The sequence below is a fragment of the Phyllobates terribilis genome, unplaced genomic scaffold, assembly GCF_046119375.1.
Source record: "Phyllobates terribilis strain yellow unplaced genomic scaffold, ASM4611937v1 Scaffold_2__4_contigs__length_985480577, whole genome shotgun sequence".
NCBI lineage: Eukaryota > Metazoa > Chordata > Amphibia > Anura > Dendrobatidae > Phyllobates > Phyllobates terribilis.
The window spans coordinates 157,592,122-157,618,945 of record NW_027362762.1 but is presented as its reverse complement, the minus strand read 5'-3'; the positions used below and the strand labels follow the sequence as shown (position 1 = coordinate 157,618,945).

Below are 26,824 nucleotides of genomic sequence, written 5' to 3'. Positions count from 1 at the left end.
CCGCACAGCGTCACCTCGAGTATTTAAAACTGGGCACCGCCATCTTGGATACAGTCGCTCCGGATCAGACGGTGTAGGGAGAGTGCTGCTGAGCTAGGGAGAGATTTATACTGCGAAATAGGTAGTGTAGGGTCTCTAAAGCCTTCAAAATCAAACAAACAGTCCTTCTCAGGACTAATATCCATCCCAGATATCAGGCAGGCTGTATAGGACAGGCAGTGGTTATACCAACAAACACTGCATTACAGTCCTGTGTGCTACTTCTCACATTGCTAGACTTAGCCCCAGGTCTCAGGGGCCAGGAAAAATCCTTTTTTTTTTCATCTAAATCCTCTTTTTTTTTTTTTTCCTCCGTCAGACTGTACAAATACCCGTCTTATTAACCTTTTGGTATTCCCCCCCCCCCCCCCCAAAAAAAAATAATTGAGTGTGTCTGTGAGTGTTCAGACACAAATATATCTGTTTAAAAGAGTCTGGTGTAGTCCAGATAACTAGAACTGTGGTTTTGCAGTTCCACAGTTCAAATCTCTGTATTATCCACTTTTTTGCCTTTTTTCCATAAAAAAACAGTTTGAGTGTCTTGCTGACTGTTCAGACACAAATATATCTGTTTAAAAGATTCTGGTGTAGGCCAGAGAACTAGAACTGTGGTTTTCCTCTTCCACGGTTCAAATCTGGGTGTAATCCACCTTTTTGCATAAAAAAAAAACAGTTTGAGTGTCTCGCTGACTGTTCAGACACAAATATATCTGTTTAAAAGATTCTGGTGTAGGCCAGAGAACTAGAACTGTGGTTTTCTTCTTCCACGGTTCAAATCTGGGTGTAATCCACCTTTTTGCATAAAAAAACCAGCTTGAGTGTCTCGCTGACTGTTCAGACACAAATATATCTGTTTAAAAGATTCTGGTGTAGGCCAGAGAAATGGAACTGTGGTTTTCCTCTTCCGCGGTTCAAATCTGGGTGTAATCCACCTTTTTTACATAAAAAAAACAGTTTGAGTGTCTCGCTGACTGTTCAGACACAAATATATCTGTTTAAAAGAGTCTGTTGTAGGACAGAAAACTAGAACTGTGGTTTTCCTCTTCCACGGTTCTTATATCCTTTTTATTACCCTTTTGCCATTAATAGTGCGAGTGTAAGCTATTTTACTTCATTTACAATGGGCAAGGCGCGTGGCAAGGGACGTGGAACTGGACGTTCTGGTGATGGTGCGTGCAGAGGATGGGGACGTGGCCAACGTGAAAATGTGCCACAACCAACAGCCACAGCTTCTCGCTCCCAGTTCTTGACCGAATTACTAGGGAAGCACACAACATCACTATTGCGAACTGATCAATGTGAACAGGTTATTAATTGGATAGCAGATAACACTTCCAGTCACCTGGGCACCACCATCTCCGGTCTGTCTTCCACACGGTCAAGTGTTAGTAGCCGTGAGTCTCGACCGCATACTTCTCCTCACCCTGATGCTCCTTCCTCCCACCATGCCGAGTGTCGTCAGACAGCAACTGATCCCAGAGTTGGACACTCTGAAGAGATGGACTAACAGCAGTGCTACACTATTTTAACTCCAACTATGGAGGTAATCATGCGCATAGTCTTTTCATTGTTGATCTCTTAAATTTTGTACTAACGCATAATTATTTTGTCTTCGACTACAATTTTTACAGTCAGGTGTCTGGTATCGCGATGGGTGCAAGTTGTGCACCTTCCTTTGCCAACCTCTTCATGGGTTGTTGGGAGGGCGAGCACGTGTACCCCTCGAGGGGTTTTCGTAAATATATTTTTAGATGGCTTCGGTTCATAGATGACATCCTTGTCATCTGGACCGGCACTGAGCTGGAAGCACTGACATTCATTGAGGAGTTAAATAATAATAATTTAAAGATTCATTTGACTTATCAAATATCCTCTGTTTCAGTTAACTTTTTAGATTTGCAGATTAAAGTAAAGGACAACTTTCTTACGACTAAACTGTATAGAAAAGTGACAGCAACCAACAGTTTCCTACACTATAATAGCTTCCATCCTCAGAGTCTAAAGAATGGGATACCTATTGGACAATTTTCAAGGATCAAGAGGAACTGCATCATGCATGATGATTATAGAAATGAGGCCAGAGAATTGTCCATGAGATTCCATCAACGGGGTTACCCCAAGGATGTGGTCTCTAGGGCTCATCAGAAGATCTTGGCTAAACCTCGTGAAACTTTGTTGCAGTCCAATGCTAAATCGGACAATAATCAAATCAGATTCATCACACAGTTTAATAACCAATGGAGTCAATTTAATAAACTTTTTTGTAGACACTGGGATATCCTGAGAACAGATAAATGCATATCAGGTTTGATACCTGAGCGACCACTTTTGACGGCTAGACGTGCGCCCAGTCTTAGGGACAAACTTGTAAGGAGCCCCTACACACGCCCCACATATAACACTTCTGGAGGGACACGTCTTAGGGGCACCTTTCCATGTGGTGATTGCTCTGTGTGTCCATATATCTTGCCAGGACCCACTCTGACAAACCCAGGGGACAATCAACAGTATCCCCTGAGGGATTATATCAACTGTAGAACATCGAATGTAATTTATGCTTTGAGATGTTCCTGTCCCAAGATATATGTGGGGCAAACTTCCCAACAGCTACGGAAAAGGGTACAACAACATATTTCTAATATTAATCTGGCGGAGCAGGATCTAAGAAAAGGTCGGGTAATCACGTCTGTAGCATCATATTTTTAAAACTTTCATTCGGATAATCCTAAACATCTTCATGTAATAGGTCTGCAGAAAATCCAGCCCAACTTCCGTAAAATGGATTATACTAATGATCTGTTGAGATTGGAGTCCAGATGGATTTTCTTGCTTGATTCCGTTGCCCCTAAGGGAATCAATGAGGACCTGCCATTCACTGGGTATCTCAATTAGATGTTCTCTGGTTTCCTTCTTGGGTTACTTGACCATTTATCCTTTTTTCATGTATTCTATATACATTACTTGTTTGCTAAATGGTAACTTTTCAAGAGGAAAGGAAAGGGGAGGGAGAAGGGAAAGAGAGAGTAAAAGGGAAAAAAAAAATAGGGAAAAGAGGGGAATTTTTTAAAAAAAATTTTTTCCAGAGTTTTTTTTTGCTTAATATATATTTTTCTTGACAGTTTAACCCCCTTCTGTTGCATCTGATTTATCAAATCAGTTGATTGAGTTTTAATTTCTTTTTGGTTCCCGATGGTAGGTATACACTTGTTGTATGTTTATGTTGTTGAGTTTTTCTCTTCTGGGGAATTCATTTATATTCACACTATGGGTGTGTTTCTTTATATATTTTTTATTTCTTGAATTGTTTTTTTGTATGCGTTTTATGTTTCTTCACATTTCTTTCTTTGTCATTTATTTTATTATTACAAGATTTTTCATTGTTTATTTTTGATTTTCTTATTTTTATTCCTTATTTTTGCAATGAAGTTTTTTGGATTTTTTCTACTTTATAAATGCCGTGTATACACATTCTTTGCTTATCTGGCGGACGCGCCATCCTCCTCTCTTTTCCTTTTCTTCTCCATTATACTGAACCGGGGTGCTACTTATCATGCCGCTTGGCTTGCATTCCGCTGCAGCTAGCATGTGTAACGCAGGGGCTCCAGACACGAGACTAGAAGTGACGTTAGCGCGTCATTTCCGTTTGCGTTCCACCACGATACACGGCGGAACGCATGGCACTTCCCGCTGCTATTTCTATGGCGGTTTATTCACACCGCTGCTGCCTCTATGGCGGTTTATCTATACTGCGCGGTTTGTGTCCTGGTACGTATACCTGTACCAGGACTGCAAATGCCTGCCTTTTCCCTTTCATTCATTACACCCGACAATGGTCACATGCTCCTTTGATCCTGGGTATTTAAACATGAGCAACACACTACCTCATTACCCCTGACGAAGCTGCTAGTGAGCAGTGATACGCCTTGGGTCGACTCACTTTGTAGGTAACGATATGCATTGATCCTATATATAATGCTTTCATCTGCCAAGGTCATGTTTTTTACCGCAAATATTGATTGTTTATTAATATATTGATCCAGTGGTCAGTGACTTAAGGTATTGTTTTCTATCTGGACTCAATAAATACTTGACTTTTCACAGTACCTACAAAGTTTAGAGGTTTTCTGCATTGCTGGGTTATTTTCCCATACCTCTTGTATCTGAATATTTTCTACACAGGTTGTGTTTTAAGTGTTTTTAAAAAAACTTGGTTGTTTGTGTGTTGTTGATGTATTATTAATAAAAACTTTTTGATATTTTGCATTACATTTGGGAGTGCATGGTCTTTGTTTGCCCTATGCCCTTTTCTCTTCTGTATACCACTCTGAAGAGCTGTTCACTGGTCCATTTCCATATTTGGGCCCCTCACCTGCTCCGCTTGAAGTGGTGGAAGAGGAGATCCCATGTAGCGATGGCCAAATATTTGAACAGCCTCGGCCACAGGAAGGCGACGCTGGCAATTTGTCACAAGAGGTGGACGTTGACGAGACACAATTGCCACGAAGTGAGGAGGAGGACCGTGGTGCGGAAGTGGAAGAGATGGTGGATGATCTAGTAACTGACCCAACGTGGCAGAAGGACACGCAGAGCGAGGCCAGCAGCACTCAGGGGGAGGGAGGCAGAGTACCCCAAAAGGCAGGAAGAAGCAGTGTGGTGGCCGCAGACAGAAGGCGGGCAACCGTTTCCCGTAACACCAACACGAGGGACGTTGCCAGTACAACTGGTAGGTCTTCCAGAGTCTGGAATTTTTTTAAAGACTCTGCAAATAACCCCAAAAAGGCCATTTGTACCACCTGCCAGGCCAGCATCAGCAGGGGTGACAAAACTACCAGCCTGACCACCACCAGCATGATCAGGCACATGTCAGCAAAGCACCCGACTTTGTGGGGCGAACCCCAGGGTCCACGACCAGTATCGGCGGGTGTCACCACTGCTTCTTCCGCTGTTGTGTGTGTAAGAGAACCCCCTGTTGTGCGTGCAAGGCAATCCCCTGTCCATACTGCATGCAAAGATGCCCCCTCCTCTCAGTCTTCACTATTATGGCAGTTTCTCAAGAAACAGCATCAACGTCCACGTCCCACCGCAGCGTTCAATATCTATATCCCAGACCTTTGAATGAAAGCGCAAATTCTCAGCCAACGCCCCAGAGGCCACAGTCCTAAATTCGCACATTTCACGACTGCTTGCGTTGGAAATGCTGCCTTTTAGGCTGGTGGAGACTGAATCCTTCCGTAACCTTATGGCGGTGGCCGTCCCTCAGTACTTGGTCCCCAGCCGACACTATTTTTCCCGGTGTGCCATCCCCGCACTACATATCTGCCGTGCCCTCAACAACGCACTTACTGGGAGAGTCCACCTGACAACAGACACGTGGATAAGTGCTTGTAGCCAGGGACAGTATTTCTCCCTGACGGCACACTGGGTAAACATAGTGGAAACCGGGACCCAGTTGGACTTTGGGACGGAACACATCCTCCCCACACCGAGGATTGCGGGCAATATGTCAGTCAGAGTTGCCCCCACAGTGTACAACTCCTGCGCATCCTTCTCCTCCTCATGTTCAGCCTCCATCTCAGATATCACCACATCAGTTACAAGCTGGAAGCACTGCAGTACTGCCTCAGCCAAGCGGCAACAGGCTGTGCTGAAACTCATAAGCTTAGGTGATAAACCTCACACTGCTTGTGAGTTGTGGACAGCTGTGAAAGAGCAGGCAGATTTGTGGCTGAGACCGCTGAACCTACATCCAGGCATGGTCGTGTGTGACAATGGCCGTAACCTGGTGGCGGCTTTGAGGCGAAGCGAGATCACACACGTACCATGCCTGGCTCATGTGCTTAACCTCGTGGTTCAGCGGTTTCTTAAATCGTACCCCGAGTTGCCAGATCTGCTCGTCAAAGTATGCCGCCTGTCAGCTCATTTTCGGAAGTCGGCTACAGCTTCCGCCACCCTTGCTGTATTGCAGCAGCGTTTGAAGCTTCCGGCACACCGACTGGTGTGTGTGATGTCCCCACATGTTGGAACTCTATCCTCCACATGTTGCAAAGGATTTGTGAGCAGAAGAGAGCAGTTGTGGAGTACCAGCTGCAACAAGGCCGTCAAAATTCAGGTCAGACTCCACACAAGACCTCAGGAGTGGACCTGGATGTCTGACATATGTACCATCCTGACAAACTTTGAGGAGTCCACCAAGAGGGTGAGTGGCGATGACGCCATCATTAGTGTCAGCATCCCACTTGTCTGTCTTTTGCAACACTTTCTGCAGAGAATTAAAGAGGAGGCATTGCAGCCAGAGTATGATGAGATGGGATCAAGAAGCCGTAGCGGGCGATTACACACAGCCCAGCCTCATCTCATCTCAACGTGCATTGGGGGACAATGAGGGAGAGGAGGAGGAGGAGGAAGAATAGGAGCTGGTATGATGCGCTGTAGACGGTAGTACCTGTACAACTGTCATACCGTCGGTTCAGCGTGGGTGGCCTGAGGACAGGGGGGAGGAGGAGGAGAGCATGATCAGTCGTCATCTTGGTGAGGACACGGAAGTCTTGCCCGTTACCAGTCTGGCACACATGGCTGACTTTATGTTACGCAGCCTTAACTGTAACCCTTGCGTTGTCAAAATGTAGGGTGATAGTCATTACTGGTTGGTGACACTTTTAGACCCCCGCTACAAGGAGAACTTTCACTCTCTTATTCCTGAGGTGGAGAGGTCTACAAAAATGGGGCAGTACCAGAAGGCCCTTGCTGCAAAACTGTTAAAAAATTCCCATCTGAACACGCTAGCGGCAGAGGTCACAGTTCATTGCCCAACCAAGGCATACAGGCGAGAGAGACGCAACTCCAATCCAGCAGAGGCAGGGGAACACTGTCAACGTTCTGGGACAGTTTTCTGAGACCCGCCCAGCTTACAGGCCCTGAGGCGCGGGGTACTCTCACAAGGAGTAGAAAGTTTCAAAAGATGGTGAGGGAGTACCTTGCTGTCCGTACCAGCATCCTCCGTGATTCCTCTGTGCCTTTTAATTATTGGGTATTTAAGCTGGACACTTGGAATGAACTCGCTCTGTACGCCTTGGAGGTCCTGGCCTTCCCTGCCACTAGCGTGTTATCGGAGCGTGTTTTAAGTGCGGCTGGGGGAATTATAACTGATAAGCGCACTTGCCTGTCAAATGACAATGCTGACAAGCTGACCCTTATCAAAATGAACAAGGGCTGGATTGGGCCAGACTTCTCATCACCACCAAATGACAGCAGAGTAACATAAAGTCAAATCCACTGTGTTATTTCGGAGGTGTATTCCCATGCACCACTTCACACCCACACATGGGTATACGCTTCCTCATTTCAGCTGTTTTTTGCTCTTCTCCTTATCCTCAGGCTCCACCACCACTATACCACCAGGGTGACCGTGGTCCGTGTTGCCAGCATTGCAAGTTCCTCCATCCTAATTTTTGGCAGCTTTTGCTTGCAAGGCATACTCAAAGACTATGGGAGACCTATTCCCCAATAATGGGAATAATGTTTTTAATATGCTGTACTGCATGGCTCTTGCAAGGGGCATTGCAAGTTCCTCCGTCCTAATTTTTGGCAGCTTTTGCTTGGAAGGCATAGGCAAAGACTATGGGAGATCCATCCTCCAATAATGGGAATAATGTTTTTAATATGCTGTACTGCATGGCTCTTGTAAGGGGCATTGCAAGTTCCTCCTTTCTAATTTTTGGCAGCTTTTGCTTGGAAGGCATAGGCAAAGACTATGGGAGACCCACTCCCCAATAATGGGAATAATGTTTTTAATATGCTGTACTGCATGGCTCTTGTAAGGGGCATTGCAAGTTCCTGGGTCCTAATTTTTGGCAGCTTTTGCTTGGAAGGCATAGGCAAAGGCTATGGGAGACCCACTCCCAAATAATGGGAATAATGTTTTAATATGCTGTACTGCATGGCTCTTGTAAGGGGCATTAAAATCGTCTAGTTAAGCTACTGTGACCTCCACATCTCTTTCAAGGGTCATTGATATTGTCTTTTTATTCCACTGGGACTTCCACTACTCTTCCAAGGGTCATTGATATTGTCTTTTTATTCCACTGGGACTTCCACTACTCTTCCAAGGGGCATTGATATTGTCTTTTTATTCCACTGCGACCTCCACCACTCTTCCAAGGGGCATTAAAACCATCTTGTTAAACCACTCTGAACCCCACGTCTCTTCCAATAGGCAGTAAAACCGTCTTGTTAAGCTACTGTGACCTCCACGTCTCTTCCAAGGGGCATTAAAACCGTCTTGTTAAACCACTCTGAACTCCACCTCTCTTCCCAGGGGCATTAAAACCGTCTTGTTAAACCACTCTGAACTCCACGTCTCTTCCAAGTGGCATTAAAACCGTCTTGTTAAGCTACTGTGACCTCCACGTCTCTTCCAAAGGGCATTAAAACCGTCTTGTTAAACCACTCTGAACTCCACATCTATTCCAAGGGGCATTAAAACCATCTTGTTAAACCACTCTGAACTCCACGTCTCTTCCAAGGGGCATTAAAACCGTCTTGTTAAGAAACTGTGACCTCCACGTCTCTTCCAAGGGGCATTAAAACCGTCTTGTTAAACCATTCTGAACTCCACGTCTCTTCCAAGGGGCATTGAAATGTTGTTTTTAATTACCTCTAACTTCCATGACTCTTCCAACGGGCATTGCATTTCCTCCTAATTTTAGTCAGGTTTTGCTTTTCAATGCATAGGCGAACACTAAGGGAGACCCACTCCCCAATAATGGGTAGAAGGTTTTTAGTACGCTGTAATCCACGTCTGTTTCAAGGGGCATTGCAGTTCCTCATAATTTTTGGAAAGCCTTCCATCACTTCCAAGGGGCATTGGAATGCCTCGAAATTTTTGGTAGGCATTGCATTCACTGTATGCCCTATAACTGTGTAGCCGAACCGCTTCTTTTGGTACAGAAACATATCCTACAAGACATGTGTAGTTGACTGGCTTGATATTGATGTGAATGGTCCCTGTTCCTCCTGCTCTTTCTCCTTTGCCACCACCTTATCCATCATTCATCACCTGAAGCTTTGTTTTAACGGGAGTCATAGAACTGGGATAGTAGCAGGAAAACATCCAGCATACCTCGGTGGTAGGATATGCGCCAAAACACGGACCACCTCAGGCCTAGCCGCTACTACATACATGCGCTTGCATTCCAAGGAACAGAAAGCTAAGGAGATGGATGGCCTCATGATCATGAGTAATTTACTCATTGTGTGGGAGGCCGACCACTGCTGCTGTCTACCTTCTGAACTTTGTATTGAAGCCTGATTGACCCAGTACCCGCAATCCTCTATGTCTGGAGGACGTGTTGCATCCCAGTGTCCAACTGTGTCCCGGCTTCCACAATATTAACCCAGTGTGAAGGCGTCAGTGAGATGGACCATCCCTGGCCACATTCACTTGTCCACGTGTTTGTGGTTAGGCTGTCCTTCCCACTAAATGCACTGGGGAGGGCACAGGTAATGTTTTGTTATGCGCGCTTGTGTATAAGGCGCACCGGGACAAATAGGGGCGGCTGGGGACCATTTATGGACACCCGGCCGCCCCCAGGCGGCTGGGGACCGTGTGTGGGCACCCGGCCGCGGGGCGGCTGGGGACCGAGTATGGACACCCGGCCGCCCCTGGCAGCTGGGGATCAAGCGTGGACACCCAGCCCCTGGGCGGCTGGGGACTGAGTATGGATACCAGGCCGCCGACGCAGCCATGACGTGGCAGCCAGATTCCACCTCCATATGCCTAAAAGGCCCAATTTCAAGTGCAAGCAAGCAGTATGGTATTGCAGCCTAGGGGTGGGTGGGTGGCAGGCTGCATACTACCACTTGCATTGGAAGGAATAGGGTAGGTACAATTGAACACTGCCCTGGGATAAGGACTAGCACGGGGATAGTTGCAAGTCTGCATCTTCTGATGCGGCAAAGATCACTTCTGATGGGCACACTTTTAGACAGTGACCTGGGTGTAAGAGATGCTTCCAGGCGTCTTCCCCATGCTGTTCCCATGTCTTTTCAGCACTGTACGTATGCATGTGTCACACAGCACATGGCCAGATAAGGTTGTAAAATGTTAAAATGACATTTCCCGGTGAATGCATTTGTCACGGTTGAAAGCAATACAAAAGCGTAAAAACGCATAAAAAATGCTACTTGTGAACATAGCCCAAGGTGTGGAGGAGTATTTTTGTTTTTGGTTATTTATTTTATCTTATACACAAGTCTTTACCCTGGAAAGGATGTTCCTTAACATATTTCACAGGAAAGCAGTTTCAGTTTCGTTTTTGAACGTTTTATTGTGAGCCCGTAAAAGTGGCTTAATACCTCTGACCACGTTGTTGACAGCAGTGACCTGGGGGGTCAGAAATGCTTCCTGGGGCGATCCCCATGCTGTCCCCATGTCATTTGAGCACTGTCACTATCGTTTTGGGCACTTTTTAGGCTTTCTACAGACTGCCAGGGGTGCCACCGCAAAAATGCTCGGGTCTCCCATAGACTAACATTGGGCTCGTTGCTCGGGTCGAGCACCCGAGTATCACGGTGAGCTCAGCCCGAGCTTCGAGCACCCGAGCATTTTAGTGCTCGATCAACACTAGTCATAACATATATATGGGTGGGTGCCCGAACACTGGGACCCCCACCAATTTCCAGATGGGGTCACTTGCATCCCAATTATAATGAAATGGCAGTGCACATGCTGTGCTCCATTCACTCTCCATGGGACTGTCGAGGACTGTGCATGGCTCTTTACAGCAGTCCATAAAGAGGCGAATGGAGCAGCGGTGTAGCGTACACACTGTTGCTCAATTCTAATGGGGATAAAAGTGCCCCGTTTTGGTGATCAGCGGGAGACCGACCACTGGGACCTCCACTTATCTGTAAGTTATCATTTAATCCTTTTGATACATGATAACTTCTTTACACTGGACAGCCACTTCAAAGGAGACTCCCAAGTTCCTGACAAATGTATTCAATGAGATGAAATGTACTAAAATAGTAAAATAATGTATACTCATCTGTTAAACCCCCTGCCATTTCAGCACTGCCAGGTCCATGTCAATTCTCCCACAATGATTGCCACAAGGATGACAAACGATCTACCACATATGACCAATGAGGCCACGGAGGGCTCTGATGTGTGGTAGATGGCATGTCGCACTAGAATTCAGGGGGGTTTGACCAGTTTTATTATTTTATTATTTCTTCTCTCACTCTTTCAGTATTTCCTGGTAGCCAAACTATAGAAACTACTGAAATCGCAGCAAGGCAAAAAATGTCGCCTATTATTTTAAGCAAGTTTCTTCAAAACTGATTTTTTTCTAGCACTGCCACTTCTTGTATAAAATGTCTCCGTCTTACACTGAACATCTTTGACATTCCAAAGTGCTGATTCAAGCTCTATTCAATACTTCTTGGGTGTAATATATACTGAGTCAAAAAACATTGTATAATGTTGTGTTTCATGCTCACAAGATACATGTCACAGTTCGTACACGCCTGTTTCTGATGCTTTCCAAAGTCACACTCCCTTCTTGTAGAACAGTGTAACTTAAATTTTACCCTTCATAATTTTTTACAACTTTTAATTTGTAAATCTCTGAACTGTAAATCTACAGATTAACAACTTCATTTTGCAAAATTTCATATAATTTTAAAACAAAAAAAAATGATGTAAATACCATATTTATTTGTGCTCCAACACGTGTAACTTAAAAGCCTTTGCCAACTTGTGATGCCACTTATTATATTATTATATATACTTATATGCACTCTAACAGGGTGACAAACAGTAGATGGTTTAGAGAAAGCAAACTCTTCAAGTCTCCATATTTAAAGAGTAACCTTTGTTTTAATGTTTATTTCACAAATCAATATTTCACTTAAAACTAAGCAACTTTGAAATATATCTTATCAGAGAAATTAGCTTCTTTCAACTCCTAGATCGATGTTTTACGCTCAACTCATAAAAACTGGAAAATCTGTATTTGTTGAAGAAAGATTTTCACATTACGAAGATAGGAGACAGCAGTTGGTGCTTATAAGATTCTATGGAGAGGGGGAATGGGAAGGAAGAAAGAGGAGCTAGACACAGACATTCTGTTACAAGTTCTACTGAAATGGCAGTTACAGTTCTCCACAGAACTTCATGAGCATCAACTGCTCTCTCTTATATCAGTAATGGTAAACTCTGTATTCACTGAAGACAGATTTTACCTATAAATGGAGAACTTTGAGAATGAATGATCAGTCCAGGAGTAGAAATAAGCTGATTTTTTTTAATAAAATATATTACAAAGTTTATTTCTGAAATCAGGCCATTTTGGGAACTATAATAAGCTAAGTATATTAGTAACTTTAATTTACTTGCATTCCTAAGACATTGAAACAAATTTTTATGTGATTAGACAACCACTCTCTAACCAGTATGTGACCTAGTCCTAAAGGGTCTGATTACAGAGCAAAAACATTAGGAAAAGCCTCCAACAATTTGTCACTAGTGCACTTAAAAGATCACATTTCTCAAATGGCATAAGCATGCTGAATGTAATGTAATATTAATATCCGGCAGGTATAACCCAACTGTTAAACATGACAAATATTGTGCTTAATTAGAGGATGAAGATTAGACAGCAATTTTAGGCAGTCTTATCGTTCCATATTTTAAATCCGGTCCTAATTCATTTGATCAATGAAAACATGTTGAATATCTGCATATTTCTTTGGGTCCTGTGAAGTGTAATTACCCAGGTATGGAGTTATCCAACCAGCCTAACTTGTTTCTTTTATCATTCTAATTCAAAGGGAGTTGCACAAATTTGCTCCAATTAATTTCAAGTCCTGAAAAGTTGCCAAACATTTCAATAGAAGCAAACGATAAACTCTTGTTTCATTTGTATCATCTAGAAAAATCTAGTGCTCTTCACAGTGATTTAGTCTTGTATAGAGTACTACAACCCCTACAATTATGGAATCACCGGGCTCGGAGGATGTTCATTCAGTTGTTTAATGTTGTTGAAAAAAAGCAGATCACAGACATGGCACAAAACTAAAGTCATTTCAAATGGCAACTTTAGGGCTTTAAGAAACACTAAAAGAAATCAAGATTAAAAATGTGGTACTCAGTAAGGGTATTTTTTTTCAGACCAAGCAGTGGGAAATAAAAAATTATGGAATCACTAAATTTTAAGGAAAAATTATGGAATCACCCTGTAAATTTTAATTTCCAAAACTAACACCTGCATCAAATTAGATCTGCTCATTAGTCTGCTCATCCTCCGAGCCCGGTGATTCCATAATTTTGCCAGGGGTAGTAGATGCCTCTATATAAAATTCTGTAATCATACATTGCACAAAAGATATACTGACAGATATCATCTTGTGGAGGACATATGGAGGACACTATGGTGTTAAAGGGTGGCAGCAGATAATTTACATATATGCCGAGAGCTTTGTGAATGTAATTTGAAAACCCAGTAACCTGACACCTCTAGAGATAACCTTATGTCCAATTTTTAGGAATTTGCTGAACCCAGACAATTTTTAACAATTTGCAATTTGCTACGCATGAACAACTTAAAATGTACACTGACACTTCTCTTTAGAGTCTGCAAGGGAGCACACTGTCAGTGACTTGCCAGCGAGACATAACTTTCCTGTGGCTTGTTACTTCTCTTTAGAGCCAGAAATGGAGTGCACTGTCAGTTACAAGCTGGTAAGAGAGAGCTCTCTTGTCAGCATATCTTCTCTTTAGAACTGGTGAGTGAGCACACTGTCTGTGACTTGCCAGTGAGACAGTGCTCTCCAGCTGGCTTGTTACTTCTCTTTAGAGCCAGCGAGCGCACTGTCATTAACAAGCTGGCAGTAGAGCATATTCCTGTCAGCAAGTCTTCTCTTTAGAACTGGTGAGGGAGCACACTGTCTGTGAGATGCCAGCAAGAGAGCATTCTCCTGCCAATTTGTCACTTTTCTTTAGTGCCTGAAAGGGAGCGCACTATCAGTGATGAGCCAGCAAGAGAGCACTCTCCTGCCAACATGTAATTTCTCTTTAGAACCAGTAAGAGAGCACACTGTCAGTGACGATCAAGCAAGAGACCGCACTCCTGCCAGCATGTCACTTTTTTATAGGGCTTGCTGGGGAACGCACACACAATGACAGGTACACTGTCCAGCAAAGACAGCATACTGAGCATGCATCGGTATTGACAACCGGTGAATTCGCAGTATAGAAGAGGCTAGCCCAGCCCTTGATACGGCCATCACTGATTACGACCTGTTTCAGTGACTGCAACCCCAGCCTCCTGATGACGTCTAGGTTGAGAATCCCCAGTGCATGGAAGAGAATTTTTAATAGAAGTATATTAGAAAAGTTATTTGTTTTTTTTGTTTTAGATAGATAGAGGACCATATTGAATTCCATTAGGTTACAGATACCCCTTTTATAGGGAATCTGTCATTAGGATCAAACCCCATAAGCCGTCTATACGGGCATGTTGGTCATTGAAAGTTGAAAAAAAGTTATACTTTGATAGCTGATGTCTTATTTAAGACAAATCCACATTTTCTTATATGTAAGTGAGCTGTTAAGATCTATGGGCCAGGCACTGATCTCCCTGAAAATCTGCCTCCAGAGATTGTTATAAATGAAAGGGGGCGTTATCTGTGTAGATCAGGAGAGCAAACTGTCAGTCATTACATGTCTCACACTGGAAACACCACCTTTTATTTATAATACTCTCTGGAGATACATTCTCATGCAGATCAGTGTCCCACCCATAGATCTTAACAGCTCATTTTCATATAAGAAAAATGTAGATTTCTTGGGAATAAGACATCGGATCACAGATATCAAGGTATCATTTTATTCAGTTTCTTATTACCTACTTGCCCATATAGACGGCTTAGGACGGTTGATCATACTGACAGATTCCTTTTAAATATCCCTAAGCCAGCTTTGCAATCTCTACAAGGAAAATCCTTACTCCCTAGGTCTCAAAGGCCTTACACCCAGGTAACTGGTATCCTACTGGTACTGTATTTTAAGATGGAACAAATATGTAAAACATTGCAAAATATTTTAATAAATTTGGCATCAGGAACAGCAATTTAACACAAGCAAAACTGACTACAAAAATTCCTCTCATGATACATTTCCCCTATAAATATTGTGCCTCACCGTGAATGCCATGAAGCTTGTGTAGAGCTGACTAATACGCTTGTGTGAATCTTCTGAGAAAAGTTTGCTTGCACTTATGTAGGGTCTTTGTACCTAGTTGCCTGACACATTACATATAGAACATGGCTGCACAACATTATGGCTTCTGTGTTCTGAAACGTTCTCTTTCAGATTCATTAGGATCTGTTGGGTTTTCTACACTTCACTCACTAGTGGCTGTCTGTCATCTTCATGTATCTGTCTGGTTCTGTAAGATACAATAATATATCATTCTACTCTACAAAGAAGATCCCAATGAAGATGTGAATACAACCTTTTACTAGCTCTGAGTGTAGACTAGAAGTGATATGTCACTCATAAGAATCAGTGCCCACTGCAGTCAATTATGACAGAAGAGACCATGAAGGATAATAAGTCTCAGTGTACAGGGGGATGGTAACTGCTGCTGCATAAACCACAGGGAGAATAGTCTTCTGTGAGACCCCAGGCCCCATCTGCCAGAACAGCTGGACGGACACTTCTGGGGATCTGCAGCAATGTAGGGCAGTGCTCAGGCAGCGAGTCCTCTCAGGGCACGGCTACGGATTTGGCTGCGAGCCCTTACATGAGACATTCTCTACCTGGGATTGGCAGGGGAGCCTGCGTGCGCTACAGACGTGCCTTTCCCAGTACATTTTCTCTAAGGAAACACAATTAGTTAATGAACTCGCAGCTACATTCCTCTGTTGATTTTTGCCATATTACAGAATAATTATAGACTTGATGCACTCAGGTCTAAACTAGATCCAGTTTAACAAGGCGTGCCATCCTTTATCACTCACATAAAAGCATAGCACACTATCACAAATATTTTACACTTTATATACACATATTTACTCTGCAACAGTTCAGAAGAACATAGATTTGGTCCATGTGCTGTACAGCACAGCAGACAGTCCATCGGCAATGTAAGTGAATGGGCCAGTTCACATGAGGTTTGAAGATATATACTTTTTTAAATAATTCAAAAGGATAACTTTAGTTCTGGCATTTTTTCTCTTTAGGATTTATGTTTAGCTATTAATGCCCTTTGGGACACTTTACCCATATCAGGGGTTGTTTTTGCAGTTATTTTGACTCTTATGACACAGTACTAGTTTCAGTTCTGCCAAATGGTCAATAGTTTGACATAGGGAACTTGTTGGTTTAAAGGGAACATGACAGGTCCCCCACCCCCCATATCAGTGTATGACTTACAAGAGCCGGCATTATCACCAGCGCTATACAGATCTCATGCATACGCTCGGCTTTGTGCAGAAGACTTCTGATCAACGATGTGAGGGGACAAAGCTGCGCACATGTGCGAGATTAGCATAGCGCTGGCAATGACACCGGCTCTGGTAAGTCATGTTATCACGCACACAGGGACGTGATAACATTTAAGTTGGCCGACAAGCCTGGGGACACTAACGTCCCATCAACTAATCAAAGGCCTCATAGGCCTGTTAGGCAGGGAACTTAGATAGGTAGACACAACTACTGGTGGTTCTGGGGGCATGGGGACCTGTCAGGTTCCTTTTAAGGTCTTACACGTCAGTATTTCATCAGTATTTTGCATCAGTGTTTGTTTGCCAAAACCAGGAGTGGAACTTACACAGGAAAACTATGATTGAAATATTGACATCTGTTCTGTATTTTGGAGACACTCCTGGTTTTGGCATACAAATATTGAATAAATACTAATATGTGAATAAAGCCTAATAGTTGCCTCTGGTAAGTTCTGTATGTAGGTAGTGCAGAATAAAAAGAAGTGTAGCCAAAGAGAAATCAAATACTTAGCATCTTGTATTACTTCAAGATTTAGACATCTTTTGGAGAATTTTTTTTAGTTAAATGCATTTGCACTTGAGGCTAAAGTTAAAAGAAAAACATTCTTGTAATTGGGTTTTATTAAACATTTTGCAGCATTTGACTTTTGAAACTGTTTGTTTCCTGCATATTGCTGGCTGCAGAATAAGATTAAGCCAAGTTCAGACAAGAGTATGTCAAATCATCTTTCCATCCAGAAAAACCTACCGATTTTTTTTATCCATATCATCATCAGTATGACATCTGGTAAATACAGTTTTCTATGTTAAGAGGTGCAATAGGATCCATTCAAAACTGATGCCATACTTATGATCAGGGTCATATTTCCCATAAGGCCAACCTAGGCCATAGCCTAGGGCACAGCAGTCAGGGGGGGTTGTAAATATAGAAGAAATAAATGCCAAATATTTACACGTTTTTTAGTATTATTTTGAAAAGGCTATATAAAATGCTATTTATTAAATCTACATCCATATACATTAAATAAATTAAGCGGTACATTTACATCTCTATAGCTTACGCTGCCTTGCTCAGTCACAGGCAAAAAGCATTTGCATTTTCTCTCTCAACGCAGGTTCTTTACTGTAAGAGCAGTGAGATTATGGAACACTCTGCCTCATGATGTTGTAATGGTTGATTCACTACAAAAGTACAAGGAGGCCTGGATGCCTTTCTTGATGAATATAATATTACAGGTTATAGGCACTAGATTCTGTGATGGGATGTTGATCCAGGGAACTAGTCTGATTGCCATATGAAGTCAAGAAGGAATTTCTCCCCTATTATGACGCAATTAATATCTGCCCCATGGGGTTTTTGCCTTCCTCTGGATCAGCATGTTAGGCTATAAGTTGGACTCTATCGACTTAAGTCTACCTTCAACCTTAAAACTATGAAATTCTGAAACACGCTCAGCGTAAACCAGCATTAAAATAAAATTCCAGATTTGACGTTACAATAGAGGTCCCAAGTGACTCATTATGCTTATATTGCTTGAGTTCTACACATCTACTGCCATTAGTGATGAGCGAGTATGTTCTGTTAATCCTTTCAGCGAGCATGCTCGGGCGAACACCGAGTATATTCAGTGTGCTCGGGTGTTATGTTTCAGTCTCTCTGTGTGCATGATTTGCAACTGTTTGACAGCTTTAATACATGTGAGGAATGCCTGATTCTTAGGCATTCCTCACATGTATTAAAGCTGTCAAACAGTCGCAAATCATGTACATGGAGTGAGTGAAACATAACACCCGAGCACGCTGAAGATACTCGGTGTTCGCCCGAGCATGATCGCCAAAAGGGTTAACAGAACATACTCGCTCATCACTAACTGCCATCATAGATTCTCTAAAATACACAAAGAGTGACGAAACCCAATAATCAGGAACTCGAGCAGAAGCTAGGGGTATACTCATCAAGCTGTGAAGACTTGAAACAGAGTTCATGGCCCGGTTTTGGGGAATGGTGCTGCTCAGATTACACGAAGTGAACATGTGCAAAATGTGTTAATTGATTTTTTTTGAAGTTGCCGAAGTTCTCCAAGCACTAGTAAAGTTCTTGATAGAACCAAGTGAACAGTTTGATTACTATGAAGAAAAAACTCAATATCTCTGAAAAGAAAGTATATGAGAGTGAAGTTCAATTCTCAGGAAACTTCAATCTGATGAGACACATGATGGTGAAGTTCTGTTAAGCGGGTGTGACAACATTCGAATCAACACATTTCTAATCAACTTTTTGAGGGGAGGGCGCAGAATTACATGCTTTGGCCTAGGGAGTAGAAATGTGTAAATCTGTCCCTGACGATGATGTCCGTATTAGATTTGTTTTTTGTTCAATCATTGAGTTTAATGGGTGAATTTGATCCGAATAAGCGATCAGACTAGTGCATGCTGCGATTTTTTGACACAAAGACCTTCGGTCTATATGTAAAAACATTCGTCTGGACTACACCATTCACTTAAATTGATTTTTGTGCTGTAAGTGTGCAGTCTCTTTGGCAAATGGACATCATATGGACCGAAAATACACTTGTCTGAATGACTTGTAAGAATATATCAGTGAGCTAATCCTGGAACTCTGTTTTGTAAGGGTGAACAGTATGTTGAAACCAGGCAAATCTTAATAGAGCCAGTTAGCAAGCAACAGAGGAACACCAGTCTTCACCCTTGAACCTCTAGTCTGGGATCAGTATTTATAACAGAGTCCCTTGGGTTGCATCCTTGAAGAAGCTGAAAGCCGATAGAATGAGCTGGCACAAAAAGGTCGACTTGCTGAGTCAAAACCGGAGATGGCAGATATAGGACAAAATCAGTAGTCATAGATGAAATCAGGAGGTACCTGAGCTCAGAAGCAAAAGGACAGGGTCAGAGGCAGAATAATCAGGCAGGTGGAAGATGAAGTCAGTCCAAGCAAGCTGGATCAGATAAGAGCGAATCACGAGTAGCAACCAGAGTCACTATAAAATATAACTGGCACCTCCCAGCAGTATACATGGAACTTAAATATTGGGTGGCACTGCCCCATTGGCCACAGTCGGCAGCTGATAAGTCCTGTTGAGCTGCTTGACCAGACACACACCCATTCTGCTCTAAAAAATTGGCCATGTTATCTCCTCCATCATCAGCACTGACCACAGAATTAATATGGTGGGGCATTGGTGACAGAAGCAAATGTCACTAGAGCGGGTCCAGGTGGAGATGTGACACTTTTACTGAGCTCCTTCAATGACCACAGAACACATCAAGTAAATCAGCTAAGAGGAGCTCAGAAGAAGGTAAGAGTTACAAACTCTCCTCCCACTCAACCTCCTCCAATTAATAAATGCTGCACATGGAAAAGCTGTTTTCAATTGAAGGAGGCTGATGGACAGATCTAGTCACATGCTGATACATCAGTCAGTAGTCATACACGTGGCACAGGGTTTTATCAAAACAGCATGTACATTAGTTGTAGTATTGTCCATCATAAATGTTATATCTCCAAAGCGAAAACAGCCTTCCTTCAGTATCAATGTATAACATAAACAGTCATTATCTTCAGGCAGAATAAAACAACATAAATGTAGCAGCCTCACCAACTGTAGTATTCCCAGCAGCAGCTCACACTTGTATTAGACATGTTCACCAAAAAATACCTCTCTGTTTGGCTTCAACACACCTCACTTAGCAGAGCAGACTAATCTGCAGCTCTCCCTTTCTCCAGTCTCAACACACTCCACACTGCTGAACTAACCCAGCTGCTTTTAATAGGCCTGTAAACTCCAAACTGGATCATAGGATCGACCTTCCCCAGCCAGATTCTTTTGGCTACTCCAAAAACCCGGACCCAATCCAGTCACATGAAACTCTCTCAGTAACCTAGTGTTACTGGTACAGCTTACATTATTGACATATCTACCATCCAGGACCTTACCTCCTGATTTCCTACTATATATATATATATATAGTACATATATGGAAAACATATTTAACAAATTTGACCGTCTAATAAGTACACTGCTCATGGTTTGATGCTTAATCAAATAATGAATTAATAGTTTATATCCACTGACTCATTCTAGGAACCTAGGTAATGCTGTACAATCCTTCTCTTACCTGTCAGCTCACTACATGAGGATGAATCTATCCATAAATATCTCATTTAATCCTTTCATCTTCCCACTTGTAGGTTTGTTAAAACATGAGCCAAAATGTTTTACTATTGAGACATATTGGACAATGAAAGCTCTGACACATGTGACAACATACTCTAAATCCCTATTGTTGACATAATCTAACTTTACAAGATAGTTACTAGTATTTATTACGCTGCTTGTTGAAAAACTGAATGTATTAGGAGATTAAGCAATAAAAGTGTTCTTAACTGTAATAGGGTGACTTTTCCAAAGCTTACAAATTGGGATAGTTTTTAAAACATGTAAGCAAAGTTTATTCTAATCATTTAATCTTCTCATTTTCCAAAATTGTATATTATATTGCTTATGACATCTTGACGGCTGTCATTTCTTAAATATCCTAATTACGGAATACTGTACATAGAGGAGAGGGGCATCAGAGCACATAATAAAGTCCTTTTTGTTGTCTCCTGTTGTAATGCTGCACCTAGCATGATCCTTTGTAGAATATGCTGATAATGTGATCTCTGAACCAATTTATTTTCGTCTCCTAAGTACCTTAACAATGTTATTATTCAGGAGGGAGAGCTCTGAACAAATGTACAAAGAATGGATTTACAGTAAGGCCACAGTCTGAATTATTTTGGATGGGACCTGCTGACTGTTTTGTTTGTGGTGGATCCTGATTACAGATGAGCAGATTGCCTCTCACAACTCCAGTCCACGGTCCAGATCAGTACTCTCTGGCCATAGACAGAAGCTGTACAAATTTCCTGATCTTCTGGGTACCCTGGAGCAGTGTTTAACCCCTTTAAAGCCCTGGGCGTACTAATACGTACCTGCGCCATGGGCTTTAAGAGACAGGTACGTATTAATAAGCCCTAGCGATTGCACCTGCACACAGGCTTGACACCCGGTACTATGTGCTGGGAGTGGTGCCGCACCGCTCCCAGCACATTAACCCCCGGAATGCTGCCATCGAAATCGATCGCAGAATTTCAGAGGTAAGCGGCTCACCTCTTCCCCGGCATCCCGCGCTGTCTGAGACCAAGTCCCGTGGTTGTCATGGTGACCTGGATGTCGTCATAACAAAATTCGGGTCACCAGACAGCCGGAAGGTACTTTGATCATGCACAGTGCACGATCAAAGTATCTTCTGTCTCTGAAGCACTGACATCCATACCTATACAGGCGATCAGAGTAAAAAAAAGTGAAAGTCCCATAGTGGGACAAAGTATAAAAGTAAAAAAAAGTGTTAGGAAATGAAAAAAAAAAAAAAAATTGTAAATACATAAAAAAAAAAAATCAGAAAAATAATCCCCAAAAAATAAAAATATAATGTACCCATCAATAAATATTATTCTGAAAAAAAAACAAAAAAAAACAATAAAAGTACACATATTTGGTATCGCCGCGTCTGGAGAAACCTGACCTATAAAACTGTCCCACTAGTTAACCCCTTTAGTGAACACGGTAAAAAAATAAATAAAAAACGAAGCAAAAAAAGATGCTAGATCATCATACCGCCAAACAAAAAATGGAATAAAACGCTATCAAAAAGACGAATCTAAATAAAAATGGTATCGCTGAAAACATCATCTTGTCCCGCAAAAAACAAGGCATCATACTGCTCCATCAGCCAAAAAATAAAAAAGTTACAGCTCTCAGAATAAAGTGATGCAAAAAATATTCTTTTTTCTATAAAATAGCTTTTATTGTGTAAAAGCGCCAAAACATAGAAAAACAATATAAATGTGGTACCGCTGTAAACATACTGCCTTATAAATTTTACCACATGCGGAACGGCATAAAAAAAAAAAAAAAAAAACAATTCCTGAATTGTTGTTTTTTGTTTATTCTGCCTCCCAAAAATCGGAATAGAAAGCGATCAAAAAATGTCACATGCCTGAAAATGGTACCAATAGAAACGTCAACTTGTCCCACAAAAAACAAGCCGTCACATGACTCTGTCAGCCGGAATATGGAAAAATTATAGCTCTCAAAATATGGCGATGCAAAAACTAGTCTTTGCAAAAAAAAAGACTTTTAGTGTGCGACAGCTGTCAATAATAAAAACTCAGTACAAATTTGGTATTGCTGTAATCGCACCGACCCGAAGAATAAAGTCGTCTAATCACTTATACCGCACGAGGAACGGCGTAAAAAATAAACTCTAGGGTTAGGGTTATGCTAGGGTTAGGGTTGTGCTAGGGTTCGGGTTGTGCTAGGGTTCGGGTTGTGCTAGGGTTGGGATTTTTCAAAAGTAAAGAAAAAATGATGACGATATGGCGACTAGTGTTGAGTGCAAGTGCTCGCTACTTGAGTTTGCATCGGGTGCTCAGGTATGCACCGAGTATCCCGGGTGCTCGAGTGACATGCTCGAATCTCTGCCCCATATGCTTCGCGGCCCCAAAAAATCGCTGGAATTGCCTGCAATGCACGAGCGATCCCCACATGTTTTTTTTTGGTGTCTAAGAACCATGAAACATGCGAGGTGGGGACTCGAGCATGTCACTTGAGCTCCCGCGATACATGGTGCATACCCGAGTACCCAATGCAAACTAGTATATTAGTGTAGTGAGTACTTGCGCTCAAGACTAACGACAACTTATTCAATATGATGACCTAATATTATCAAATTCTGTGTCGTACCTCTGGGTTCAAAATGTTCACTATAGCCCTTGATAAAATCCTTGAGGGGTGTTTCCAAAATGGGGTCACTTGTTGGGGGTTTTCACTATTTAGGCGCATCTCCAAAGGGGGTCTCCAAACGTGACATGATGTCCAGCCAATTTTGCGTTCAAAAAGTCACAGTGTTCCTTTCCTTCTGAACTCTGCCGTGCGCCCAAACAGTGTATTTTTCCCACATATGGGGTATCGGCATACTCAGGAGAAATTGCACAAAAGTTTTTGGGGTCCATTTTCACCTCTTACCATTGTGAAAATAAAAAAATTGGGGCTAAAACATCATTGTTGTGGAAAAAGTTAGATTTTTTTATTTTCACGGCTCCATGTTATAAACTTCTATGAAGCACCTGAGGGTTCAAGGTGCTCACCACACATCTAGATAAGTTCCCTGAGGGGTCTAGTTTCCAAAATGGGGGATTTCCACTGTCTAGGCACATCAGGGGCTTTCCAAACGCAACATGGCGCCCGCTAATTATTCAAGCAAATTTTACATTCAAAAAGTCAAATGGCGCTCCTTCCCTTCCGAACCCTGCCATGTGCACAAACAATGGTTTTCCCCCACATATGGGGTATCTGCTTACTCAGGAGAAATTGTGCAACAAATTTTGGGGTTAATTTTTCAATGATAACCTTGCAAAAATATAAAAATTTGGGTCTAAATTAACATTTTTGTGAAAAAAATAATTTTTTTTCTTCCACATTCCAAAAATTCCTGTGAAGCACCTGAAGGATTAATAAACTTCTTGAATGTGGTTTTGAGCACCTTGAGGGGTGCAGTTTCCCTGACAGCCCAGCTCCACCTCCTCTTCAACTCTTGACCCAGCTGCTCCACTCCTCCCCCCTGCCAAGGACTTTGCAGTGAGTAGAATTGTAGTTCTAATGATGACTCATGCAGGGAAAATAGACTTCCTGTTTCTACATAGAGCTTAGAAGGATTCAGCTAGTCAGTTTTTAATCACGGAAGTCAAAGACCTAATGGAAAAGGGAAGAATTAGCTGGATAGAAGGGCAAAATGAGCATTTATAAGAACACAATGCTATATAATATGCTGACTGCACTATATTAAGAGGCTAAAAACTTTGATGGGAGCGCTTCTTTAATTCACCGGCCTGGTATGATGACCTTAGACCAGGGTTGCGAGAAGCAATTTGCTCGACTCTTCTCCTTACTCCTTTCCTACCAGATAATATTACGGGAAAGAAACATTGGGTATGTTGGATTTCAACATATCCAATCCTCTGTCCTCATTGGAGAATTTGGCAGCATCTTACCCCATTCTCCACTAAGCACACGTGTATGAAGAGGGCTGGGCAGCAAGAAAAGTGACTTATATTAGCCCAACAGATTTTGGAAATGTTTACAGCTATATACAAAGCACACCCAAGCTCGCCAAATGAGATGAATAGTCAGACTCATTATTCCCCCTGAACTATACCTCTCCTTAATGAAATTAACATCTCAGCTTATATGATAAAATCTAACAATGATATGCATGAAAACATTTATCATATGACTCATCACATGATAATAATTATGGAGTATTATTTGCTGATGACATTTATCTGTTAACCTAGAACATTGTGTGACTACAGCTAATAAATAGTGTCCAGATTGTGAGTCCAATAGTAAATACTGAGATTGAGAGAATCAAAATGTAATGGGAATATTTCCTCAAATTAATGGGGATTTAATTATTTCTGCTCCCATCTCAACAGTTCTGAAAATTATCCATAAAAATGTTTTGACTAAGGATGTTTTTTTTTACTGTATGTACACCTGCCAAGGGTGTAAAGAAAAAAAAATGTGTCTTCCATACTGGGCGAGTTGCCTCCCCCAAAATCTGTAACAAAACCTCACCGGTCATGCGATATTTATATTTGCTACTACTTATGTGGGGGCCTTTGGTCGACCTCTGCACCTTTTATATAGCTATGTCCCTGTAAATTCGGCTGGCTGGTAAATCACTGGCTTTGTGATTTTTCTTATATCATTATTATAAAAATAATATAATAAATAAGAAAATGATTGTTCAGTAGCCATATTATTACCAGTACTACTACTACTAATATTTATAATAATTAATGAATATGATTATTACAATTTCTTACATTTGAGGCAGTGGGATTACTATACTCAATGTTTTCCTTATTCTGCACCTTTCATAAAGTCCTGTATTTTTGCAAACAAATTCAATATAAAGTCAATTATGGAAAAGTTACTCTTTGTGTTTTACATCATTTGCACATACAGTAGAATTTACCTTATACAATAGATCAAAGCTATAGTAAATGTTCACATCTGTACATAATAGTTTACAATAAGACACGACCACAGTAGAGCAAGTCAGAAATTAACCTGTCGACTTACTGTCAGTGGAGCAGGTATCGAAGGCGTGAATGACTGCAATACCAAGCAGCAAAAGGGCAATGAGCAGCGTCTTCATAGTGGATGACAAGACTGTACCAGTCCTCTTCTGATTCCGAGTTATAGTGAGATGATCATTATAAGGTCGGGTGTGTCTACTATGCTAATTTGTCAAAGAGAAGACACTCTGAAGGTTATAATTAAGACATGACCTGTATAGGTTCTTCCTTTCTGCATTTCTTCTTCAGGCTGTAAGGAAAATTGAGAACAAGTAGGATGGTGTCATATACATGCACCATATTTCTGAGGATGGCTACCATTATCATACTGTTGGGTGAATTGACTTCTTATGGAATTGCCCCTAGTATATGTATAAAGTAAGGGAAATAGATTCTGAGCTCCATTAGGAACAAGGACTGATGTGAATGGTGACAGTCTTTGTAGAGCGCTGCAGAATAAATTAGCTCTACCAAAGCAGCAGGAAATTATAGTAATCGACAATGCGCATAAAAGGGTAAAATTATTAGTTTCAAATGAAGAGGAATTTATTTGACCTGCTTAAATAGCAGTACATAGATCGGAGGTTATAATTTGTTTAGCATGCTTGGCTAATAAAAAAAAACTTGCTTTATGATTAAGATTTATATTTTAATTTTAAATGTATTTTAATCCTAAATCTCTATCTATTTAATGTCATAATCTATAGTGATGAGCAAGAGTCCTCGCCACTACTCGATACTCGATTGAGCATCGGGATGCTGGGGCACGCTTGTTACTCGATCGAGTATCGCGAGTGCTTGAGCGCCATGCTCAAGTCCCAGCCCCCATGTTTCGAGAATTGCCCGCCATACAGGGAGAGTAGTTATAGGAGGGAGAGCTTATATTAATGTCTGCCTCCCATTAAATATTATAAAGTTGCACCATTTAGTGCTTTTCATGTGGCACTAAAGGGTGTTTTTAACCTTTTTTAAACCTATACAATAAATAATTAATTTAAAAAAATGATGTGGGGCCCTTCCTATTTTTGATAACCAATATAGATACAACTTGGCACTCTAAAAAGAATA

The 26,824-nt window shown here is 41.8% G+C and overlaps 1 protein-coding gene across 1 annotated transcript in view; it reads right to left on the bottom strand.

Annotated features, from left to right (window-relative positions):
• Nucleotides 1-25,915, bottom strand: part of ENDOU (endonuclease, poly(U) specific) — a 69,627-nt gene extending 43,712 nt beyond the window's left edge. Inside the window, exon 1 of the mRNA XM_073663172.1 lies at nucleotides 25,761-25,915. Coding sequence (XP_073519273.1) covers nucleotides 25,761-25,836 — 76 coding nt within the window. The 5' untranslated portion in view covers nucleotides 25,837-25,915. The remainder of the gene's footprint in view (nucleotides 1-25,760) is intronic.
• Between the last annotated feature and the right edge of the window lie 909 nt (nucleotides 25,916-26,824).